The following is a 19,950-nucleotide window of genomic DNA, read 5'->3' as shown; positions in this document are numbered from 1 at the left end:
ATTTTAACGGTTGTTCATTGTAGTGGTAAATAAAACTTGGTTTGATCTAGGGAGGACTGTCTGTCTGTGCTCATTTTTGCACCACGTTTCCCTCCTACACTCTAGACTGGGCAGTTCTTTGAAATGATAAGGTTTTGCCTTTGCACTGCCGGTCACACTAAGGTGGGACACAACCCTTCTCTGAGGGCCGGTCCCAGGCCTGGATAAACATGTGCCAAAAGTTCAACTGTGCAATGATTCGCTGTAGCAAGACCCCTTCAGAGGGACAAGCCAAAAAGGGAAACGACAACATAGATAAACTACCACAGGTTGCCATGGCAGCAGTGTGAGTACCTACACAGCAGATTTAGAACAGGAGTGGACCGCAATCCTGCAAATGTTAGGAGTTTCCCGCTGCAACACACCTGAGTCAAATCAATGGCTAATTAGCAGACTAGTGCAGAGTTTAACTTTAAGCTCTGTGTAAGTCTGCTAATTCAGACTGATGTATGTCAGGTGTGTTGCAGCAGGGAAACTCCAAAAACTCACAGGCCTTCATAGACCGGAGTTGTCTACTTCTGGTTTAGAAACTTTAAATCCTTCGAGGCTTATATTCAATTTATTAACAGATGGTGCAGGACCTGCAGGTCTTTCAACTGGAAAATAAGAACACAGTGACTTGCTTACAGGTACGTGGATCTAAACTGCCGCTAGCTTACATCAGCCGTAGCGGACACTATTCTGCACCTTAACACTTTTACTCTGGACTGTTCTGCAAAAGTACTTTTCAACTAAAGCAATCATCTTCACTTGTACTGTATACCATTTAATGTTATGTGTGTCTACGTACATATGGAAGATCACATAAATATTCACATTTACTTGTCAAAATTTATAGATCCTTTTATTGTTCAGATTTTTTGTCACATTTCCAAAGCTTTCATATAAACAATATTCACAAGTTGCACAACTGGAGACAAAATATTGCAATACAAACTAATCTCAATGTGTTCCCTCTGCTAGTGTTAGAACCTGCATTGAGCACCGTACAAAATGAACTGACACTGTGATGGCTGCAGTTTCATTTATTAGGCCCAAGCAGGAAACTAGCAAGTGAAAATGTTAACAGGTCTATTTGGATTAGGGTTATTATCAAAACATACACATCCACTGATCACAGTAGGAACTTATATGTGCAAAATTCTACCAGATTTCATTGGTAACATGTTGGAAATATCACATGATGCACCTCCGATCACATGAAATTCCCATTCCCTGTAATAGTCTAGATGGACTTTTTTGTCTTTTTGATTTTTGTTTGTATATTTTGTTTGAAATTTGCATATCCATAATAAAATATTTCTGCAAACTCGTGGTCTATTTGAACACTTTTGGAGTCATAGTGAAGAAGATTTTCTCAGGTGAGTTAATATGAAATATGTGTTGCTGTTTAAAAATAAATTCAGATAGCACATAGTACAAATGTGCCTGAAAAGACCACTTTTAGGAGGAATCTGCATATCTCAGCTGTTGTAGCTCTGAACCCCCATCAGATCATGGTACAATATGTGAACATGATCTCAAAGGCCAACTCTGACAAAGTCAAACAGAACAAAACAAGAGAGGTTCAGGCAAGATCTCTAATGTGGTCATTTTGGCGCCATCTGTTCTCAAAGTCTCCCGAAAAAATCTTTTTTTTTAAAAAAAAAAACTGTTAACCCAGTAGATACAATTATATTTATTCAAACAACTACCTGGAATATTGGTTGATCTGACCACTGTAAATGTTTTCTGGGATGTCATATCATACCGGTTGCTTCTATCTAGTCTATCGAAACTGTCAGTGTCTCTGGATAAGATTATGATCAGCTTTGATCAGTTTTATTTGTTTATCAGTTTGACTAATGTCATCCCTCCAAAGAAGTGTTTTTAAACATTTCAGTGGTTTTATTTCTTTTTACACCATCCAGCTTTTTACAGAAGACATCACATTTATGTACTTTCAAGTGTTGTTCTATTATCAGTAACAAAACTAAAATTTATGATGGTAAGTTATGAGTTTTAATTGTGTTTGAAGTGCAAGAAAATGCTGACTTGTTGGTTTTTTTTTTTTTTCCCTCTCCATTAGCAAAAGGTGTTGAGCCCAACACATCCCAAAGCAGATCGTGGACTCAAATAAATTTTTGTGTTATTCACGTACTTTATCCTTTTTCTTTCACCCCAGATGAGAGGATATATTAAACAGAAATGTATGTATGTAGTGAGGTACACATAAAGTAGGAAATGAGGTAGTTGTAGTAGTAGAAAGTAGCTCAATGAAAGAGCTAAATGTATGTTAGGTTTAGCACTTCAGTGTAGAAAGGTAAAAAAAAAAAGAACTTCACTATATGAACAGACTGCATTTGATATGGTGACGGCAAAATGGCTTATGTTTTGCAAATGTGTCCCCAAAAGCTGTCATTTCAATGATCTTACAAAGAAATATAATAGAACCACTCACAGAAATTATATTTACAATAAGTACATTCGCACACTCTTGCCATTGTAGATACATTTCACATGTATATTTACTGATGAAATGGGTTCATTACAAGAACCCATTTAATGATTTAGTTTTTCATTGCAGATCTAGGTACTTAAAACATTATAGTCTGTTTCTTTTGTGACAGCATCTTTTGTCTCGAGCGTGTGATCAGGTTCACAACTGGTCATTGCGCGACATCTTGTGGTCACTATGGAGAACTACAACTCCAAGCCCGGTTTAAAGCGGAAGTGTAAAGTTTGTCCCATTTGACTTTCTGTCGAACGGCGCTGTCATGTCTGCCCCCTTGGTAAGTAATCCTTCAAATTACGACTAAATACTCCAGTGTTAAATTAAATTAAAACATTTTATACTGATTATTTGTATGTACATGTAGTTATTTGCAAAGTCGTTTTACTTTCAGGCTCTAAGCATGATTTGGCTCAACCATTTTAACATGCACCTGAGCTAAAGGTACCAAAAATGGTATTTGTACCTTTATTATTACTATTATTACTATTATTATTATTTTAACCGTGTCTTAATTGTGTCTTTCAATGTCTTTTGAGTTTAGGCTTCTTAACAATGTACAGAGTTGTCTGGTCGTAAGTTAATGAAGAGCTCACTGTTGGCATTAAGAAATTATTATGTTAGGACATGTGTTTTCTTTCTTTCTTTCTTTCTGTCTTTATTTTTTTCTTTTTGGCTTTCTTTCTTTCTGGCTTTCTTTCTTTCTTGCTTGCTTTCTGAAATAAATAAACACTTTAGTAACCTTTCACATCTTACATCTCTGCAGTCACTATACAGATGCTGCCAGCGGTCAGCTCTCCTCCTTGTTGCTAGGAGACACTGGAGTTCAAGCTCATCCTCTCCTCCTCCCCTTCTCTCGAGGCTTCTCCTCTTCGTCACCCAGCGTTTCTATGACGTAGAGATGCTCCTGAGCTGGAAGTCTCAGATGAGGAGGAAAAAACTCCAGAGGAAGAATGTGTAAGACAGACACACTTGCAGTCTGATCGCTAAATTCACTTAAACTTCTGCTGTCACGCCTGTTGCCGGGTGGACTCCACTTAGTTGCTGTGTTAAATTAAGTGCACGGCTTTTTCATCTTTACAGCTCAGTGAAACAACTGTTTCTGAGCTGACCCCTGAAAGCAGAGAAGTGTGTATAAGCATTAACATTTCTCATAATCATTCATATTCTTTAAATCAAATCAAAGATACTTTATTCATCGCCGAGGGGAAATTCAAGGTTCAAGCCAGCTTGTCCAAGGTTTGACATACAGACGTGTGACATTTATGACAGGTTTACAGAACCAAACTGAAGCTTAGGCCCCACAACCAGGCCGGCGCCGCCTTATGACAGATAAGAACAGAGATACATTAGGATCATAGGGGGTCGAGGGAAAAAACCATGTAACTCCGGACCGCGCCTCTAGATGATCCTAAAAGTGAACATAACAAGACACTTTGGTTGGTTTATTTTGTCTCATCTCTGCGTAAATGTGACCATCACTAATTTTCCTTTCTCTTTGGCACAGTTACTATAGCTACACACACAGGCTCTATGGGCCAGATGTAGCATGTGCACATTATGTTTTGAGTCTGGGGGGAGGATTTCGGTAAGTTTCTTTTTGCTTTTCATTTTAAGTTTGTTGATGCTTTGACTACAGATGCTATGTAAGATAATTAGACGATCATTTTCTATGTTTATAGATATTACACCTCAGTTGAATTCTATAAGTCAAGACCAAGCTGCTTTTCTTTTATTCTGTTGTTTATCGTGACATGTGTTTAAAATAGTGATGACACCCAGAAGATGTGAAAATATCTGTCATACGTTTCAGGTGTCATTGAAAATGTCGATATTTTTAGGACTTGAGTACAGTAATTTTACTTCTACAAGCTCCTAACTGTCAGATTCTTTTCTCATCTGTGTTTGAGGTCCCAAAAATAAACCCAAATGATCTGAACACGTTAAAAAAAACTTATTTTTCATGTGTGACTTATTTTGTGGCGCAGACTGTAGTAGTTTTTGAGCAGCTTTTATGTTAAGGTCTCGTCACAAGAAGTGTACTCTGACACAAGATTCACTTTCAGAACTAGAAACCTTTTTTTTTTTTTTTTTTTTTTTTTTTTTTTTTTTTTTTTTCTAAAGAACTGATCTTCTTATAAATAAAGTCTCAGGATTTCAGTGTATGTTGTGCAGAAAAAACTGTATTAATACATATTAATTAGGTGTATTAATCCAGAACAGGAGAGCCTTGATTAACTGAAGAAAGTCCTTCCTTAGTTCTTTTTTCCTCTTGATCCTTTTTAATTTTGGAGTTTTAGGTTTAGTCAACCAACTAAAGCAAAGCAAGCCTTTATGTGTTGAAGTCACATTGTAGTGCACTCTTCTGGAGCTTCTGTGATCCATTTCTGACATGATCCTCAGGTATGTTGGCCAGTCGGAGTGGTTCTGTGCAGACCACAGGGGCAAGTTCTCTTGGGATTTCTTGAATCATAAAGACACACCTTTAGAGGAAATAGATATGAGCCGCACAGTCATCAGCTACACAGGACTGTTTAACCTGGGTAATGAGCTCTAACACACAGCCTCTACTTCTGTCTTTCCACTTGATAGTTTGTGTTTTAATTCTGCTGTAGGATCTTAATTTAATCCATATTAAGTATTAATCTGACTATTTTGTTGGATTTGTCTCCCTGCAGAGCAACAACAACATTTACGAGTTCTGAAACTACAAGGGTGTCTTGAGGTTGACGACTGGTTCCTGGCGAAACTCCACGTGTTTCAGGAGACCCTGGAGGAGTTGGACATTTCTCACTGTCCACGCATCACCACAGGCGGCTTGGCTGCACTCAGGAATCTCAAGTAATCAGCCCAGACTGATATAGCTTCATCATAGCTACAGCCACTGCAATCCTGCAATCTAACAATCCTTTCCTTTTGTTTGTATTGTGTGTGTGTGTGTGTGTGTGTGTCCTTTAAAGGGGACTGAAGCAGCTGAATGTGTCATCCTTACCGAGGATTTCGAGTCCAGGGTTGGTGATCATCCTGCTGGAGGAGATGTTACCACAGTGCCAGGTCATAGCTGATGGTCATGACCTGAGGCATGCAGGAGGGGAGGTCACAGAGGAGCAGATACAGAGACAAATGTAGTGCAGGGATGGCAAAAGCAGTCAGTTCTGAGGATCACCAAAACTGTCAGCTCATGTGCACAGGGTTTTATGAGATTTGGATTTGCATGTGTTTTTTTGTATGAATGTTTATGGAGCCATATTGTTAAATGTGAGCATATGTTGTGTTGGTTTATTCGTAATTCGACTGAAGTGTGTGTTATCTGTCTGTATGGTCTCATTCATCACACTTATGTCAGTTTTTAGGTAAAAGTGCACAGACATCATGTGAAATTGTGTATTTCTGTTCAGCTGTACCTTGTCTGCCCTGACTTTTTCATGCTGACTATAAGGTCATTGTAAATGAATAAATGTAGACAAATTAAATTAAAATAAATTTTATTTATTTGTCTATTAATGATTTGTCCTCCCATGTTTAAAAGACATTGATGGACTTGATTAATTTTAAAACAGCGCAACTAATGTACAAAGCAAGAAATAATTTACTGCTAAAAAATATTCAGAGAATGTTCAGAAAGAGAAGGACATTATAGTTAAAGGGGAAAGCTACAATTTAGAAAGCAAAAAGTAAGAACAACAATGAAGAATTTGTGCAGATCAAGCTGTGGGTGACTGGAACAATCTGGACAAAGAGTTAAAGCAAAACATAAATATTCAATAAGAGGTACAATTTTTTTTTTTTTAAGCACATGGATGAGGGATAAAAAAAAATAAAAACAAAGAAAAAAAAAAAAAGGATTAATAAGGAATGTTAAAAGTTGTTGAATATTTATGTAATTTTGTAGATATGGGTGTTAAGTATGTGGATGTCTGTAGTATATCTGCGTGTATATGTGTGTATATACATGTATGCATATGGAAATGCGTGTGTATGTGTGAATATAAATATGTATATTAAATTGAATAAAATGAATAAGTATGTTGTGACGTGCAGTGAGACAATATAAAACTAGAGTAGAAAGGGGTGGAAATACTAAATAAGCATATACTTCTTCCCACTCCTTTTTTTTCAAAGTCCTTGTATTCCTTGTATTTATTTAATTATTGAATTGATAAGAAATCAGTATTACTGTTATCAATAAAATTAATATTATGAATATTTTTATTTTCTTAGTATGTATATGTATGTATGTGTGTGTTTGTACATATATATATATATATTTTGAATCTTTCATTTGTTCGAAAATAAATATTTAAACTATAACTATAAAACTATGTAGTTCACATAAATCTGATCCAGTTATAATCCAACAGAAAGAAATCTTTTATATGAGCCATATTAGTCCAATTTAGAGTAGCTGTTCATGCAGTTAGCAAAATCTTAAAATAATTTCCTTGGTAAGGAAGCCTTAAGATAACAAAGAAACTAGTTTTCAACCCAGTCCCCATCTTGAACAGGTGCTGAAGAAAAACTATTAAAAGAAAGGAAAACCAGCAGAACCAGGCTCAGGAAGGTTAGCCGGTTGGTGGTGGAGAGGACAGGCATGAGATGTCAACATAGATCTATACTTGACGAATAAAATGTAGAGAGAAAATCCCATAAGAATGTGAAGTGCATGCCCAGCAGCATAATGAAAGGGTCACCTAATTAACCCTCACTATAAGATTTATTTAAAAGGGAAGTTTTAAGTGTAATCATAATGGTAGTAGGGCAGGTGTCTGCTTCCCAAATCTAAACTGGTAAATGGTTCCATAAGAGAGCAGCCTGATAAAGGAAGTCTCTGCCTCACATCCTTCCTTTTGAAACTCTAGAAAGTGAACTTGCAGTGTGAAAGTTAGGTGCTCTGCTGATAAAACTATGCAATTTTTATGATACAGTGGAGTTAGATATAATGTGAGAGGAAGAATTCTTATTTTTATTCTCGATAAAATTATGAATACTTATATATGCAAACAAAAGAAAGAAATGATTCCTATAAACTTTGTGAATAAATAAAATTGCACAGGACAACACAAACCACGTGGCTACACACCATAGTGTGGCTGAATATATTTCTAATCGTCACTGTGGAAGCTTATGTGAGAAAACTAAAGCCTATAATCCAGTATGAGCCTTGTTCCTGCAGCAGTGTTACATCCCACAATGGTCTGCTAAAGAAACCAGTAGGACTTGGAGCCAAAAGTGACTGTGGCTGAAGAAACTACTGCTTCATTTGTATGTTAATATCTAAACTTATTTGTTAGCCAGATTTGATGTAAATGGATTATATATAAAAATCTGCTTCTAATTTTCGTGCATTTAGCTTTGTACTAATAATTACATTGCAGTATAATCACTCCAGATATCATCCATATTTATAAACACTGATATTTGATTTGCTTTTTGTCTGATTAGTTTGTACTAGAATCAGCAGTAGGAACCATTGCGTTGTGTTTACCGGGTCACGTTGAGCACGAACATTGTTTCTGACGGACAACAACCATACGGAACAGCTGAGCGCTAGCTGTGATCCATGTTGCAAGTTTATTAAATCATTAGGGAGTTCAGTTGATTGTCAATCATATCGTAGTGGTTGAAAGGTGCTGGAAGTCGGATAAATGTCTGATGCATCAGGTAGTTTTGCTGTCTGATCCGTAAACGAGACACAATTCCTATTAATTGTTCCACCACGCTAATGCGTTAGCTTCACTGCTTTAGCCTTGTACAAGAAATTTGTCGAGTTTGACGGGGTGTCTAATATTTTCTGACTATTTTTAGAGCTTCCTAAGAAAGAAGAAGAGGTGGAGGTTACACCTAAATCAGAGGTGAGGATAATTAACCTTTAGTTTAGCGATTATTTGCAGCTACTTAGGAGCTAAAAGAGGATTTTTTAACGTTTCAAATGAAAGCAAAGCCCTGATGTTTCCACGTCTCCTCCACAAAGTTTGGTGCCATTAGCTCAAATGACTAGTAAATGTGGTGTTAACTTTATATTGAAGGATTTGGGTCAATTACACTAGTAAATGCTTAATTGTTTCCTCTCCAGGAGCAATCAGACGACAGCAGTGAGGACGAGGCTGCAGGAGAGAGTAATGTTCTTTCATAGTTTTATCTGTGTTTACATGTCAGAAGCAATACAAGTTTATGGTATTTATAAGTTGTTAAATTTTAGCTATTGAATTAATGACCCTTCTAATTTTTTTTCTCCATTACTTTTCTTTTTTGTTTTATGAAAACAAAGTCTGTCAAAAGTATTAGGTTATAACGAATTTGTTAATTAAATAAGAAATGCATACCACACACAATTTTCAAACATGAATATAATATAATATAATATAATATAATATAATATAATATAATATTATGACATCGTTTCTGCTGGTGTGCTTTCACATTAAGTACCTACCATTTGTGCTTCATTTTTCAACATTAATTACTTGAAAGTAAAAATTTATTTATTTACATGTATCATGTAAGTTTTGCTTGTAATGTTCAATCAGCCAAATAGATCCTAATCCTAAAGTCTTGTGATTCTTTTTTTTTTTTTTTTTTAACCTAAGTTAAGTAAACATATTGATCACCCTCATCCTATTCTCCCATGTTCCACCAGTGGACTTCCTACGAAACCTCTTCTCCAGCACTCTTGGTCTTGGCTCAACAGAAAAGCTTTTGGATGAGCTCACTCTGGATGGAGTGGCACAATACATAAAGAGCGGCAAGTGTGAGTGTTTGCTTACTTTAACAGAGTTTTTTTTTTATTATGGTATTTACTGTAACAGATTAATTTATTGCTTATAAATTACAATTATTATTTATGAACTCAAACATTTCTCTGCTTCTACATAGGTAAAAACATCATCTGCATGGTTGGAGCTGGAATATCCACATGTGTGTATATACATTGTTAAAAGCAATACTATTTACTGTTTTTATAGATTGTTTAATGGCAATTATTTTTATTTTATTTTTTCACAAGTATTCATTGGTAATTTCTCTGATCTTCTCCCCTCGGCAGCTGCTGGAATTCCAGATTTCCGCTCACCAGGAACTGGCCTGTATGCAAACCTGCAGAAATATAACCTGCCTTATCCAGAGGCCATTTTCCAGATAGATTATTTTAAGGTTGGCCACGCACTTGCGCATTTTTTAATAATGACACCTAACTTTTGGCTATGAAGAATCCTTTCATTTTGGTTCAATTAGAAATCTGCATTTTGCTTGTCTTTAGAGTTGCTTTATGTTTTCACTTCCCCTGCAGTAAGAAATATTTTCTCCATCTTGCATTACAGAAACACCCAGAACCATTCTTTGCTTTGGCAAAAGAACTTTACCCAGGACAGTTCAAGGTATGAAACTTTTCCATTAATTGGTTATTTATATCTGTTATCTCTAATGTAAAGTTCAGGGGAATGTAGACCTCCCTTGGTTGCTCCCAGTTTATAGGGCAGGGGGGAGGCCTTCATCTGGGGATCCCTTACCCATCTATGCTCACTCTCTTTCATCCCTTCGCTCCCCTTCCACAATTATCACACACACACACACACCACACACATGCTATGCACTTTACTTGTACAAGTCTGTACCCAATTTTTTAAATTTTTTATATATATCGATTTTACTGTATCATTGTTATGCCTAGTCTTGTATATACTAATGTGTTAATGTACGGTGTCTGCAGATGAATCGGCACTACGTGCCTATGACAAATTTCCCATGGTGGAATAATAAAGATTCATTCATTCATTCATTCATTTATTTGCCTTCTCTTAAAAAAAGTGCCTCACTGTGGTGTCTGTGCTTTTGTTAATAATTTAGCCCACAATCTGCCACTACTTTATGAAGATGCTAAAGGACAAGGGGCTCCTGAGACGCTGCTACACACAGGTGAGAGAAACACAATCTCATACTCAGGAACCAAAGCTCACCGTTATATCTTTATTTACTGAGTGTGGCTGTGCAGAACATTGACACTCTGGAACGAGTTGCTGGTCTCGAAGGAGATGATCTGGTCGAAGCTCATGGAACGTTCTACACTTCACACTGTGTCAGCTTCTGTTGCCGCAAGGAGTACAATCTGGACTGGATGAAAGGTGTGTTTTTGTTGTCGCTTTTGATTAATTCAATTCAATTCAACTTTATTTATATAGCGTCAAATCACGGCAATGCCATCTCAAGACGCTATACAGACAGAGGGGAAAACATAATGAAGGCCAATTCATAATAGCCTATATAAGGAAACCAACAGATTGAGTTGAGTCCAACTCAATCTCCCATCCTGAGCAAGCACACTGGCAACAGTGGGAAGGAAAAAACTCCCTTTTAACAGGAAGGAAACCTCCGGCAGAACCCGGCTGAGGACAGGCAGCCATCTGCCTCTGCTGTGTGGGGGGAAGAGGACAGAAAGACAACAGACAACAGGAACTGCTACTCCCGGCCAGGGAGACCTGCTGAGACAGGAGACATACATGTTAATGATGCAACACTGGTTCTGGTCAGGACTCTGGCTGCAAAATTCTGGATCAGCTGAAGGGTTTTCAGGGCATATTTAGGACAGCCCAGTAATAGAGAGTTACAGTAATCTAGTCTCAAAGTAACAAAAGCGTGAACCAGTTTTTCTGCATCACTCTGAGACAGAATGTCCCTAATTTTGGCTATATTACGTAAATGAAAGAAGGCTGTTTTAGTAACCTGCTTAATATGTGGACCAAAGGACAGGTCAGGGTCAAATATTACTCCAAGGTTTCTCACTGTAGCACTGGAAGCTAAAGTAATGCCATCCAGGTTCATTACAAAACCGGAAAATTTAGCTCTGAGTTTTTCAGATCCAACGAGAATTACTTCAGTCTTATCTGAGTTTAAGAGGAGAAAATTTCTAGACATCCAAGTCTTTATGTCTATGAGACAATTTTGTAGCCTATTGGGCTGATTTGTTTCATCTGGTTTAAAGGATAAGTATAGTTGAGTATCATCTGCATAACAATGAAAGTTTATTCCATGCTGTCTAATAATTTTGCCTAAAGGGAGCATATATAGCGTGAAGAGTATTGGTCCAAGTACAGAACCTTGAGGAACTCCATGACTTACTGTAGTTTGGGAGGAGGACTTGTCATTTACATGAACGAACTGAAGTCTATCAGATAAATATGATTTAAACCAGCTTAACGCTGTACCTGTAATTCCAATCACCTGTTCTAGTCTTTGTAACAGAATGTTATGATCGACTGTATCAAATGCAGCACTAAGATCAAGCAAGATAAGTACGGACACAAGTCCTTTGTCTGAGGCCATAAGAAGGTCATTAGTAACTTTCACCAATGCTGTCTCAGTACTATGATGAGCTCTAAATCCTGACTGAAACTCCTCGCATAAATTATTTCTGCTCAGGTGGGCATGTAGCTGAGCGGAAACTATTTTCTCCAGAATTTTGGACATAAACGGGAGGTTAGATATAGGTCTATAATTTGCTATCACCTCTGGATCCAGAGATTGCTTTTTAAGTAAAGGCTTGATTACAGCAGTTTTAAATGATTGTGGTACATATCCTGTCACTAAAGACATATTGATAAGACTTAGTAGTGATGTATTAATTAAAGGGAAAATGTCCTTAAAGAGGCTCGTTGGGAGAGGGTCTAAGATACAGGTGGATGGTTTAGATGAAGCTATTATTTTAGTTAATTCAGAGGGTTGGACAGGACAGAAACTATTTAGACACAAGTCAGATCCTGGTTCTAAGGATGCTTCGGAGACCACAACAGGCTCAACATTATAGGTAGAAGGAAGAGTATTGTGAATTTGATCTCTAATAGTGTCAATTTTATTCCTGAAAAAATACATGAAATCATCACAGCTAAGTGAGAAAGGAATACATGGCTCCACAGCGCTCCGGCTCCTAGTAAGCCTAGCTACAGTGCTGAAAAGAAACCGAGGGTTGTTTTTGTTTTACTCTATCAATGATGAATAATAAGCTGTTCTTGCCGTACGTAAGGCTTTTTTGTATACGATTAAACTTTCTTTCCAGGTTAAGTGAGACTCATCTAGTCCTGATGAACGCCATCTGTTTTCCAAACGCCTTGATGCCTGTTTTAGAGCTCGAAGCTGGGAATTAAACCAGGGAGCCTTCATAATCTTACCTAATTTCTTCTTCTTGAGGGGAGCAACATTATCCAAGGTTGTACGCATTGAAGCTGTTATAGTATCAGCATGTTGATCAATCTGAGCAGGAGTAAGGCTTAAAGGGGGACTCTCAGTCATGCTAACACATGGTAGGTGTGAAAAAATTGATTCAATTGATTGTTTAAATTTTGTAATATTATTGTCTGATAAATATCTACTATAGTAGAATTTATTTTTGGTCAGTGAGTAATCAAATAAAGTGAATTCAAAGGTTAATAAGAAGTGATCGGACAGGACGGGGTTTTGAGGAAATACTTTGAGCTTATCAGTCTCAATACCATATGTTAGAACAAGATCAAGAGTATGACCATGAGAGTGAGTGGCTCCATTGACATTTTGTGAAAACCCAATTGAGTTTAGAATAGAGCTAAAGGAAATGTTTAAACTATCATTTTCATCGTCAACATGAATATTAAAATCACCTAGTACAATGACCTTATCAGTAGTCAGCACTAACTCAGACAAGAGATCAGAGAATTCGGTCAAAGTTGAATTGAATTGAATTAATGAATAGTTATTTTACACTTTTGGGATTTATAGCTTCGGCTCTTTGTCTCGTAGAAAAAATATTCTCTGATGCCATTCCCAAATGTGACAAGTGCAGCAGTTTGGTCAAACCAGGTCAGTTGTTCCGATAACACTCACTTTAGACTATGTATTTTTTAAAAATCTTTTATTAATGTTATTTAAGTTAAATAAAATATTTTTCATTGTGTCTCTGTGCCCAGATATTGTCTTCTTTGGAGAGAATCTTCCAGTCCGATTCTTCACTTCGATGAAGATGGTGAGCCCATGATGGTGGTTTGTGACACATGTTGAATAGATGTGAATATTTAAAATTATAAAATGAATTAAAGTCTTTTTCTCTGTTTAGGATTTTCCTCGTTGTGATCTTCTCATCATCATGGGGACGTCCCTGCAGGTCCAACCATTTGCAAGTTTAGTTGGCAGGTACTGCAGATGAGCTTTTGCCCTCCTGCCTGAACACACACATTGCTGCCGGTATTATCTGCTTGCATATTGTTGGTTTGCAATTGGTGAACAAGTCCTGCATTATGACCGGTTCAGGCTTTGTCAACATGTCTCTAAGGAATCTGTTGCGCTCACCTAAAATTGGCCTTGTCTTGTGTTTTAGAGTTTCCAAAAGTTGCCCCAGACTGCTCATTAACATGGAGAAGACAGGGCAGGTAAACCATCACTACTCCATCACCTTCTCTTGTGTTTTATGCCTTCCAGTGAAAATGAATGTCTCAAAGACTTTATGCAGCATTGTTTTAATTTGTGTGTTTCTTTCTGAAGGCTGATCCTGTGTTTGGGTTGCTTGGGTTTGGAGGAGGGATGGACTTTGATTCCGACAAGGCTTACAGGTTCCTATTTTTTGCTGTTTTATTACATCACTGTACCAGTCAAGAAAGTTGTATAAAATATTATCTGTAAGTGGATGAATTTTCTTTAGGCATAATACTTTTTAAAACCAATAAGTTGTATCACAATGTTTTCAGTGTGCCAGGTTCAACTGAAACTAGAAAAGCACTCGGAGATCGCAAACCTCCGCCAAGCACAATGTTAAAGAATGCTTTAAAAAATTCCTGGATCCAAACGGTGATGGGGATCACCATCAAAATTAAATTGTCCTTTCTTTTCACATATCCAACAACTTCTGAAAATATCATGAAAATCCATCCATAACTTTTTAAGTTATCTTGAACACAAACAGACGAACGTTGGTAAAAACATAACCTCCTTGGCCGAGGTAATCATACAGTCACACATGTCACTGCCAGACCTTCATCTGTTAGAAAGGAAATGCAAACCTTAGCTAAACTCATAGTTAATAGAGTAGACAGTTTGGAGGTGAGCGATTTGGGCTGTTATTTGTTGCAGTTCAAGAAGTTAGAGATAAGTAAACATGAGTGAGATGATTTAGCATTGCACATACTCATGAAACACCCACTCTCTTAATTTCCTTCTATGCAGACGTCATTGTCGATTCATCACAGCTGGCCAGTCATCTCTGACAATGAGAATGATTATGTTGTTTTATACTTTCCTAAAAGACATTACTTGTAGCGTCTTTATTGCACAACATTTTGAGCATCATGCTAGCAGAAAGTAGCTATTTGCTATGTAAACACATAGATGAATAACTTTAGTTCAAACTTTCAGTTTTTCTCCAAACAACATGTATTTTAGCCGAAAGGGACCCATAAAGAAAAAGAATACCAGAGTCGACGTGATGCAGCTCATCATGAACTTCATTTGTTTTCTTCTTAGATGATTCTCTAACCCAGTGGTTTCCTGTAGTTATTTGTGGACGTTTTAGATCGTTAAAGATTTCATTTTCATGTTATAAACAATACGTAGGCTGAAAGTTGGAAAAGCCAAACATGGCTTTGATTAATATATATTTCCATTTAGATTCGCTATTTGAGATTTTAACACGCTGACTGTTTCTTTCTCTCCAGAGATGTAGCTCATGTCAGTACATGTGATGATGGCTGTTTGGCTCTCGCTGAGCTGCTTGGATGGAAGGTGAGCTCCATGTTTCTTCTCTCAGAAGTCTTGTTCTTATTTCTGGGTTGCACTTCCTGTACAGCTGTTAGAGCAGCTTTCAGCGCTGCCACCACTGAAAGATCATACATTATTGGAAGACAAAAAAGGTCAGACCACAGTGTGAAGAATACTGTGGTAATTTCTTTTCACTTCCTCTAATTTTCTTTTATGTCATGCTCATTTGTTTCTGGTCTTTGTGCTAAGCTAAACCACATAAAACCTGTGTAGCTTAAAGTAGGTCCAGCATGCAAAGCATAGACTGAGGCAGTCAGCAGAAACAGTGACTTTCCACAGGAGTCATCTGCATGTCCACACAGAATTACATAGCTGGCACTCAAACACACCTTGCTCCAGAGTTTGTTGTGTTATCTTGTTGGGTAAACTGCAGAATAAATCAGTTCAGGACAAACTACTCATGCAACAAGTCAGACTTGTCACATAGAGTCAGTCTGGAGTCATTGGTTAACTTAACATGCATGATTTTTGTCTGTGGGAAGAAGCTGTGATATGTAGAGGAGCCCACACATGCATGATGAGATCATGCAAACGCCACAGCAAGAAGGCCTCAGCTGATATATGAAATGTGAACTCTGCTGTGAACTCATAGTATAAGCACTGCACCATCCTGCAGCCCAAAGTCAGTTTTCTGTGTTTACTGATGAGTTAAAGTTGAGAGGATACAAGAAGAGATGGTTGTAAAAGCAAAAGTAAAACCTCAAGGGAATCTGTAACACACATGACATGCTCTAAAGTCTGACTGGCTCCCACTGTGATCATGTGCTTGCATATAAAAGTAGTTTTACATCTGTTAAGTTGAAGTGAAATGTCCTGCAAGCACGAGGAAGTTTAAAAAGTGTCAACCCAACTGGAAAAAGGTTGAAGCTAATTACAAACTATATAGTTTTATTACCAGTTATATATATATATATATATATATATATATATATATATATATATATATATATATATATATATATATATATATATATATATTGGATGTAGATCCAGGGCTTTTGTGCTTTGTTGTGTTTGTAAGAGTGCTCGTGTTTCTTGTCTCACAGCGAAGACAAACTAGTCCTGAAAGGAAAAGATTGATCAAGAAACATTGATAATCATGCAGTCGTGAACAAACCGAGTGGTGATGTGAGAGATTCCCGCTCCTATAGGTGTATCACCACATCTGCAAATTTCACATCTGCAAAGTAAACACATGAAACTTCTTGTTTTTTAAACTACCAATAACACTGTTACTTTCCCATTACATGCAGACCACGGTACAGATTTGAGTTAATCAGACATCAGGCCCGCTGAGCCAGACTGGCTTTTTACTTTAAATTATATAAAAATATAAAAACTGAAACTTTGATTTGAAACTGCCAAGAGGAATTTTTAAATGTTATTTCTGAAAGATTTTAAGGTTTTGATTTGGCTTTTGTTTGGTGTTCCTGTGTGAAAATGTGGTCGAAGACCACCCGTTTGTGCTGATGCACCATGAAACGGAAAGCTAGAGTTGTTTTTCTCTTGTGCTGTTGCCAATTTGTCCTCTCTTACTCCAAAGGCCAGTCAACCTGAGCTCGTTTTGCTTTTTTCGCCCGTCCAGGCGGAGCTGCAAGAGCTGGTGAAGCAGGAGCATGCCAGGATCGACAGTCAGGACAAGAAAGAGAAGGAAAGTGAAGGAGCTGCGTCCAAGGCTAGTTCTGCTGCAGCGGAAGAAAAGCCCAAAGCTGAGGAGTAACTTCTGGAAGAGCTTCGTTCTTAAACCATTTTAAAAAGCTAGTAAAACGACGTCACAGGTTAGAGATGGGACCGTTCAGAGAGATGAAGATACTGGGATTTATGTGTGGAAGTGAAACGTTGATATCTATCACTCTGCTCTTTGAAACAAGGACGCTTCAAACTTCTGAGGATGTTTATGATCCATGCTATTGTTTCTAAAAGTTTTTGGCACTTTACTAACTTTTCTTTCTGTTAGCTCCCGTCTGAACCGGCTGCTTCGGTTTTCAGGTGACATTTCAGCCACAGATGGGTAGAAGGTGATTAACGATGCTGCAACGCTGAATCAGAGCGGAAATGAGATGGTTCTGAAGTAAAGTGGGCTGAGCCACTTCAGCTCTCTCCACTTCACTGAGAATATGATTTAAGATAAACATGCTATTTTAGGTATCATGGTTTTTCCCCTAATTATAACCGGTTGGCCTAATAAACCGGTTAATGCCACAGAGAAACTTCCTGGTAGGGCAAATGAGGATAATATTTTTTTCCAAACTTTTAAGCTCTTTTTTTTATTTATATACACACTTAATGGTACTTATGTTCTGTTTGGAACAAAGATGTACTAACTTTACTAACTACTCTTTTGTCATAAAACGCGAGACCCTCGCCGGCTCTTTATTGATTTTCCCTCAAGAAGCTAAACAGACATGTTTGCTGAAATGAAAGTGATATTTTATGTGATATTTTACAATTATCACTTAAAATCACTTCACACTACTAAACATTCAATTATTCTCTAGGATTTTAACCCTTTAAATCCCAGTTAAGATATTTTGCTAGCCATATATTTTCAAACCGTGCTAATGCCATTGAGGTTGTAGGCGGGCTGAGGCCTATCCCAGCAGCTTGGACAGGGGTAGGGTGCTCAGACAGAGGCATGGTCAGTACAGAGAGACAAACTACCGCACACACTGGAAATTTATCAACATAAATGAACCTTGCAAGCATGTTTTTGGTTTGTGGGATACAGCCTGAGTACCCAGACAGAGGCCATGTGTGCATGGGGAGAACATGCCACCCCAACCCTAAAACCATCACACTACCATGTTGCCTGATTATGACATTATTTATTCCAAACATAAATTAGTTTCCCATTCCATAAATATTGTAGGAAGATTGTTATTAGACTCTTAGATACAGATCTGAAACAACAATGGTTTGATTGTAGTGTTTTTTATTTAATATCAGATTCTCCCTGTTAGGGACCAAACAGTAAGGCAACAGGAAGGAAAGACACTGGAGGTCATTTCAAAAACTGTAGTTTATTGACCCAAAAAACTAAAAAAGCTGGTCAAGAGAAGAGGTCGACTAAATATGCCTAAACCAAACAAACCAAATGTGTGACAAGAAAACTGACCAAACACAACAGTGTGCAAGGCAAACCTGTGTAGTACTTTGGCTAAACTAAAAACACACTCATTGAAAACAAAATGGCTGTCAGTCAACAACTAAACCTGAAAAAAAAACATAGTCCAGTGGCGCACAGTAAGGCCTGGTGAGCCAGAAGAGAAATACTGATATTTTACATGTTTACTGTTTTCCACATGTGTGTGAATCAGGAAGCGTGCACTGGTCATGTCCGGTGTGAAAACACGTCTTTAGAGAGGATTTTTTTTTGTTTTTGAGAAGGTGTTTAGGTGCAAGCATGGCTTCTTGCATTTGCTGTCATTGAAAAAAAAAAAAAAAAAGACATGTTTGTGTGTCCATGTATCTGGCTGCTTTCACAGCTAAAAATAAACATGCAAATTGCCCCCAGTATGTCCAGAAAGAACGGTGTCTATGTTCTGGTTATGTACTGGTCCAAAAGCGAGATCTTCTTTGTAGAGCATCAGGTCACGCAGTATTTCCCTTTGGCATTAACATTAGATAAAAAAAAATAAAAAAAAACTACAGGAAGAGTTTCTTACAAAATTCATGCCACAAGTTGTGACACAAGCGAAATGATAAAGAAAAATGTCTGAGGAGGCCTCCAGGGTTACAATTCATCTTCATTATAAACCACAATAAACAACCAATAAGAGCATGAATGTTGGGGTAAAATTCGGATTAATTATAGGATGGGGATACGTGCTAAATTGTAATAAGTGTGGAACTCAATGCAACATCCTGCAATAAATGTTTCTTTGTAAAACCGACTTTTTTCACTTTTTTTTGTGTCCAGGAGGATTTTTTTCTTTCAACTGTCTTTCACACACAAGTCCTACACTCCTACTCCAGCTGCTGTCGATCAGTGGTGTACTGGTCCCTCAAGAAGTTGGTATACTCTCCATTTTTTGCCCTTAAAAAAAGAGTTGCAGCGGGCGTCTGGCTGCTAAACATATAAACATCTTTATTATGTCTATGTTCAGGCTAAAATGAATGCAGCTACTAGCTAACTGAACCATTGTGGATTTGGTATCATTTGCTGAGCTGCTGGTAGATGTACGATCATGGGAATGTTTGTAATTGTAAAGCAGCATCACAGATGCTTTAGAAGTGGGTATACTCAATGCTGACTGAAAAAGAAGTGGGTATACTTCATATACCCGTATACCCTGGACTACACCACTGCCGTTGATCCCTGAAAATGATTCGTCAAGGACGTTTTTCAAATTAGAATAGATAAAGCGAAGCAATTAGTTGTGCGATTTCCCTAATAAAGCTGCTCTGCTGCGATCTGTGATGTGGAAAGTCTTCAGTTCATCTTCATAATCTGTTTGCGAGTCTGGCTTGAATAGGAGCGTCTGGGTTAAAAAAAATGCATCTTTCTTTTTTTTTTGTTAGAATTTCTTCTAGACCAGCAGCGACTGTGCACATCCATGAGTCACCATCATGCCTTTCCTAACTCCCTTGGCATGCCTGTAAATAATCCACCAATCAAAATCCTCTTGTTCTCAGGAAGATTTAATATATAT

General features: G+C 37.5%; 2 protein-coding genes across 2 annotated transcripts; both read left to right on the top strand.

Moving 5' to 3' along the window:
• Window positions 1-209: 209 nt before the first annotated feature.
• On the top strand, window positions 210-6,329 carry dmac2 (distal membrane arm assembly component 2; the record flags this gene model as incomplete). Its single annotated transcript, XM_079246685.1, has 6 exons — window positions 210-325; window positions 3,344-3,487; window positions 4,038-4,118; window positions 4,934-5,073; window positions 5,209-5,371; window positions 5,491-6,329. The coding sequence occupies 6 exons, from the start codon at window positions 210-212 to the stop codon at window positions 5,657-5,659; spliced, it is 813 nt and encodes a 270-aa protein (XP_079102811.1). The 3' UTR covers window positions 5,660-6,329.
• A 1,724-nt stretch (window positions 6,330-8,053) lies between these two features.
• Window positions 8,054-19,157, top strand: sirt2 (sirtuin 2 (silent mating type information regulation 2, homolog) 2). The gene is made up of 16 exons (XM_079246324.1): window positions 8,054-8,191; window positions 8,336-8,382; window positions 8,604-8,646; window positions 9,168-9,278; window positions 9,404-9,445; window positions 9,573-9,679; window positions 9,847-9,903; window positions 10,373-10,441; window positions 10,518-10,647; window positions 13,292-13,351; window positions 13,459-13,514; window positions 13,605-13,681; window positions 13,866-13,917; window positions 14,030-14,097; window positions 15,196-15,262; window positions 16,884-19,157. Exons 1-16 carry the CDS (start codon window positions 8,176-8,178, stop codon window positions 17,016-17,018), a joined length of 1,137 nt encoding a protein of 378 aa, XP_079102450.1. The 5' UTR covers window positions 8,054-8,175; the 3' UTR covers window positions 17,019-19,157.
• The last annotated feature ends 793 nt before the right edge of the window (window positions 19,158-19,950 follow it).

This window comes from Telmatherina bonti (genome assembly GCF_933228915.1).
Source record: "Telmatherina bonti genome assembly, chromosome: 9".
Taxonomy (NCBI): domain Eukaryota; kingdom Metazoa; phylum Chordata; class Actinopteri; order Atheriniformes; family Telmatherinidae; genus Telmatherina; species Telmatherina bonti.
Note: the sequence above shows the minus strand (reverse complement) of the source record. Positions and strands in the feature narration are given on the sequence as shown.

What these genes read in the sequence shown, in the direction of transcription:
- sirt2 (XM_079246324.1), top strand. An exon ending in ATACATAAAGAGCGGCAAGT is followed by an intron (nt 9,279 to 9,403) that starts GTGAGTGTTTGC and finishes GCTTCTACATAG; the next exon opens with GTAAAAACATCATCTGCATG. An exon ending in TCCAGATAGATTATTTTAAG is followed by an intron (nt 9,680 to 9,846) that starts GTTGGCCACGCA and finishes CTTGCATTACAG; the next exon opens with AAACACCCAGAACCATTCTT.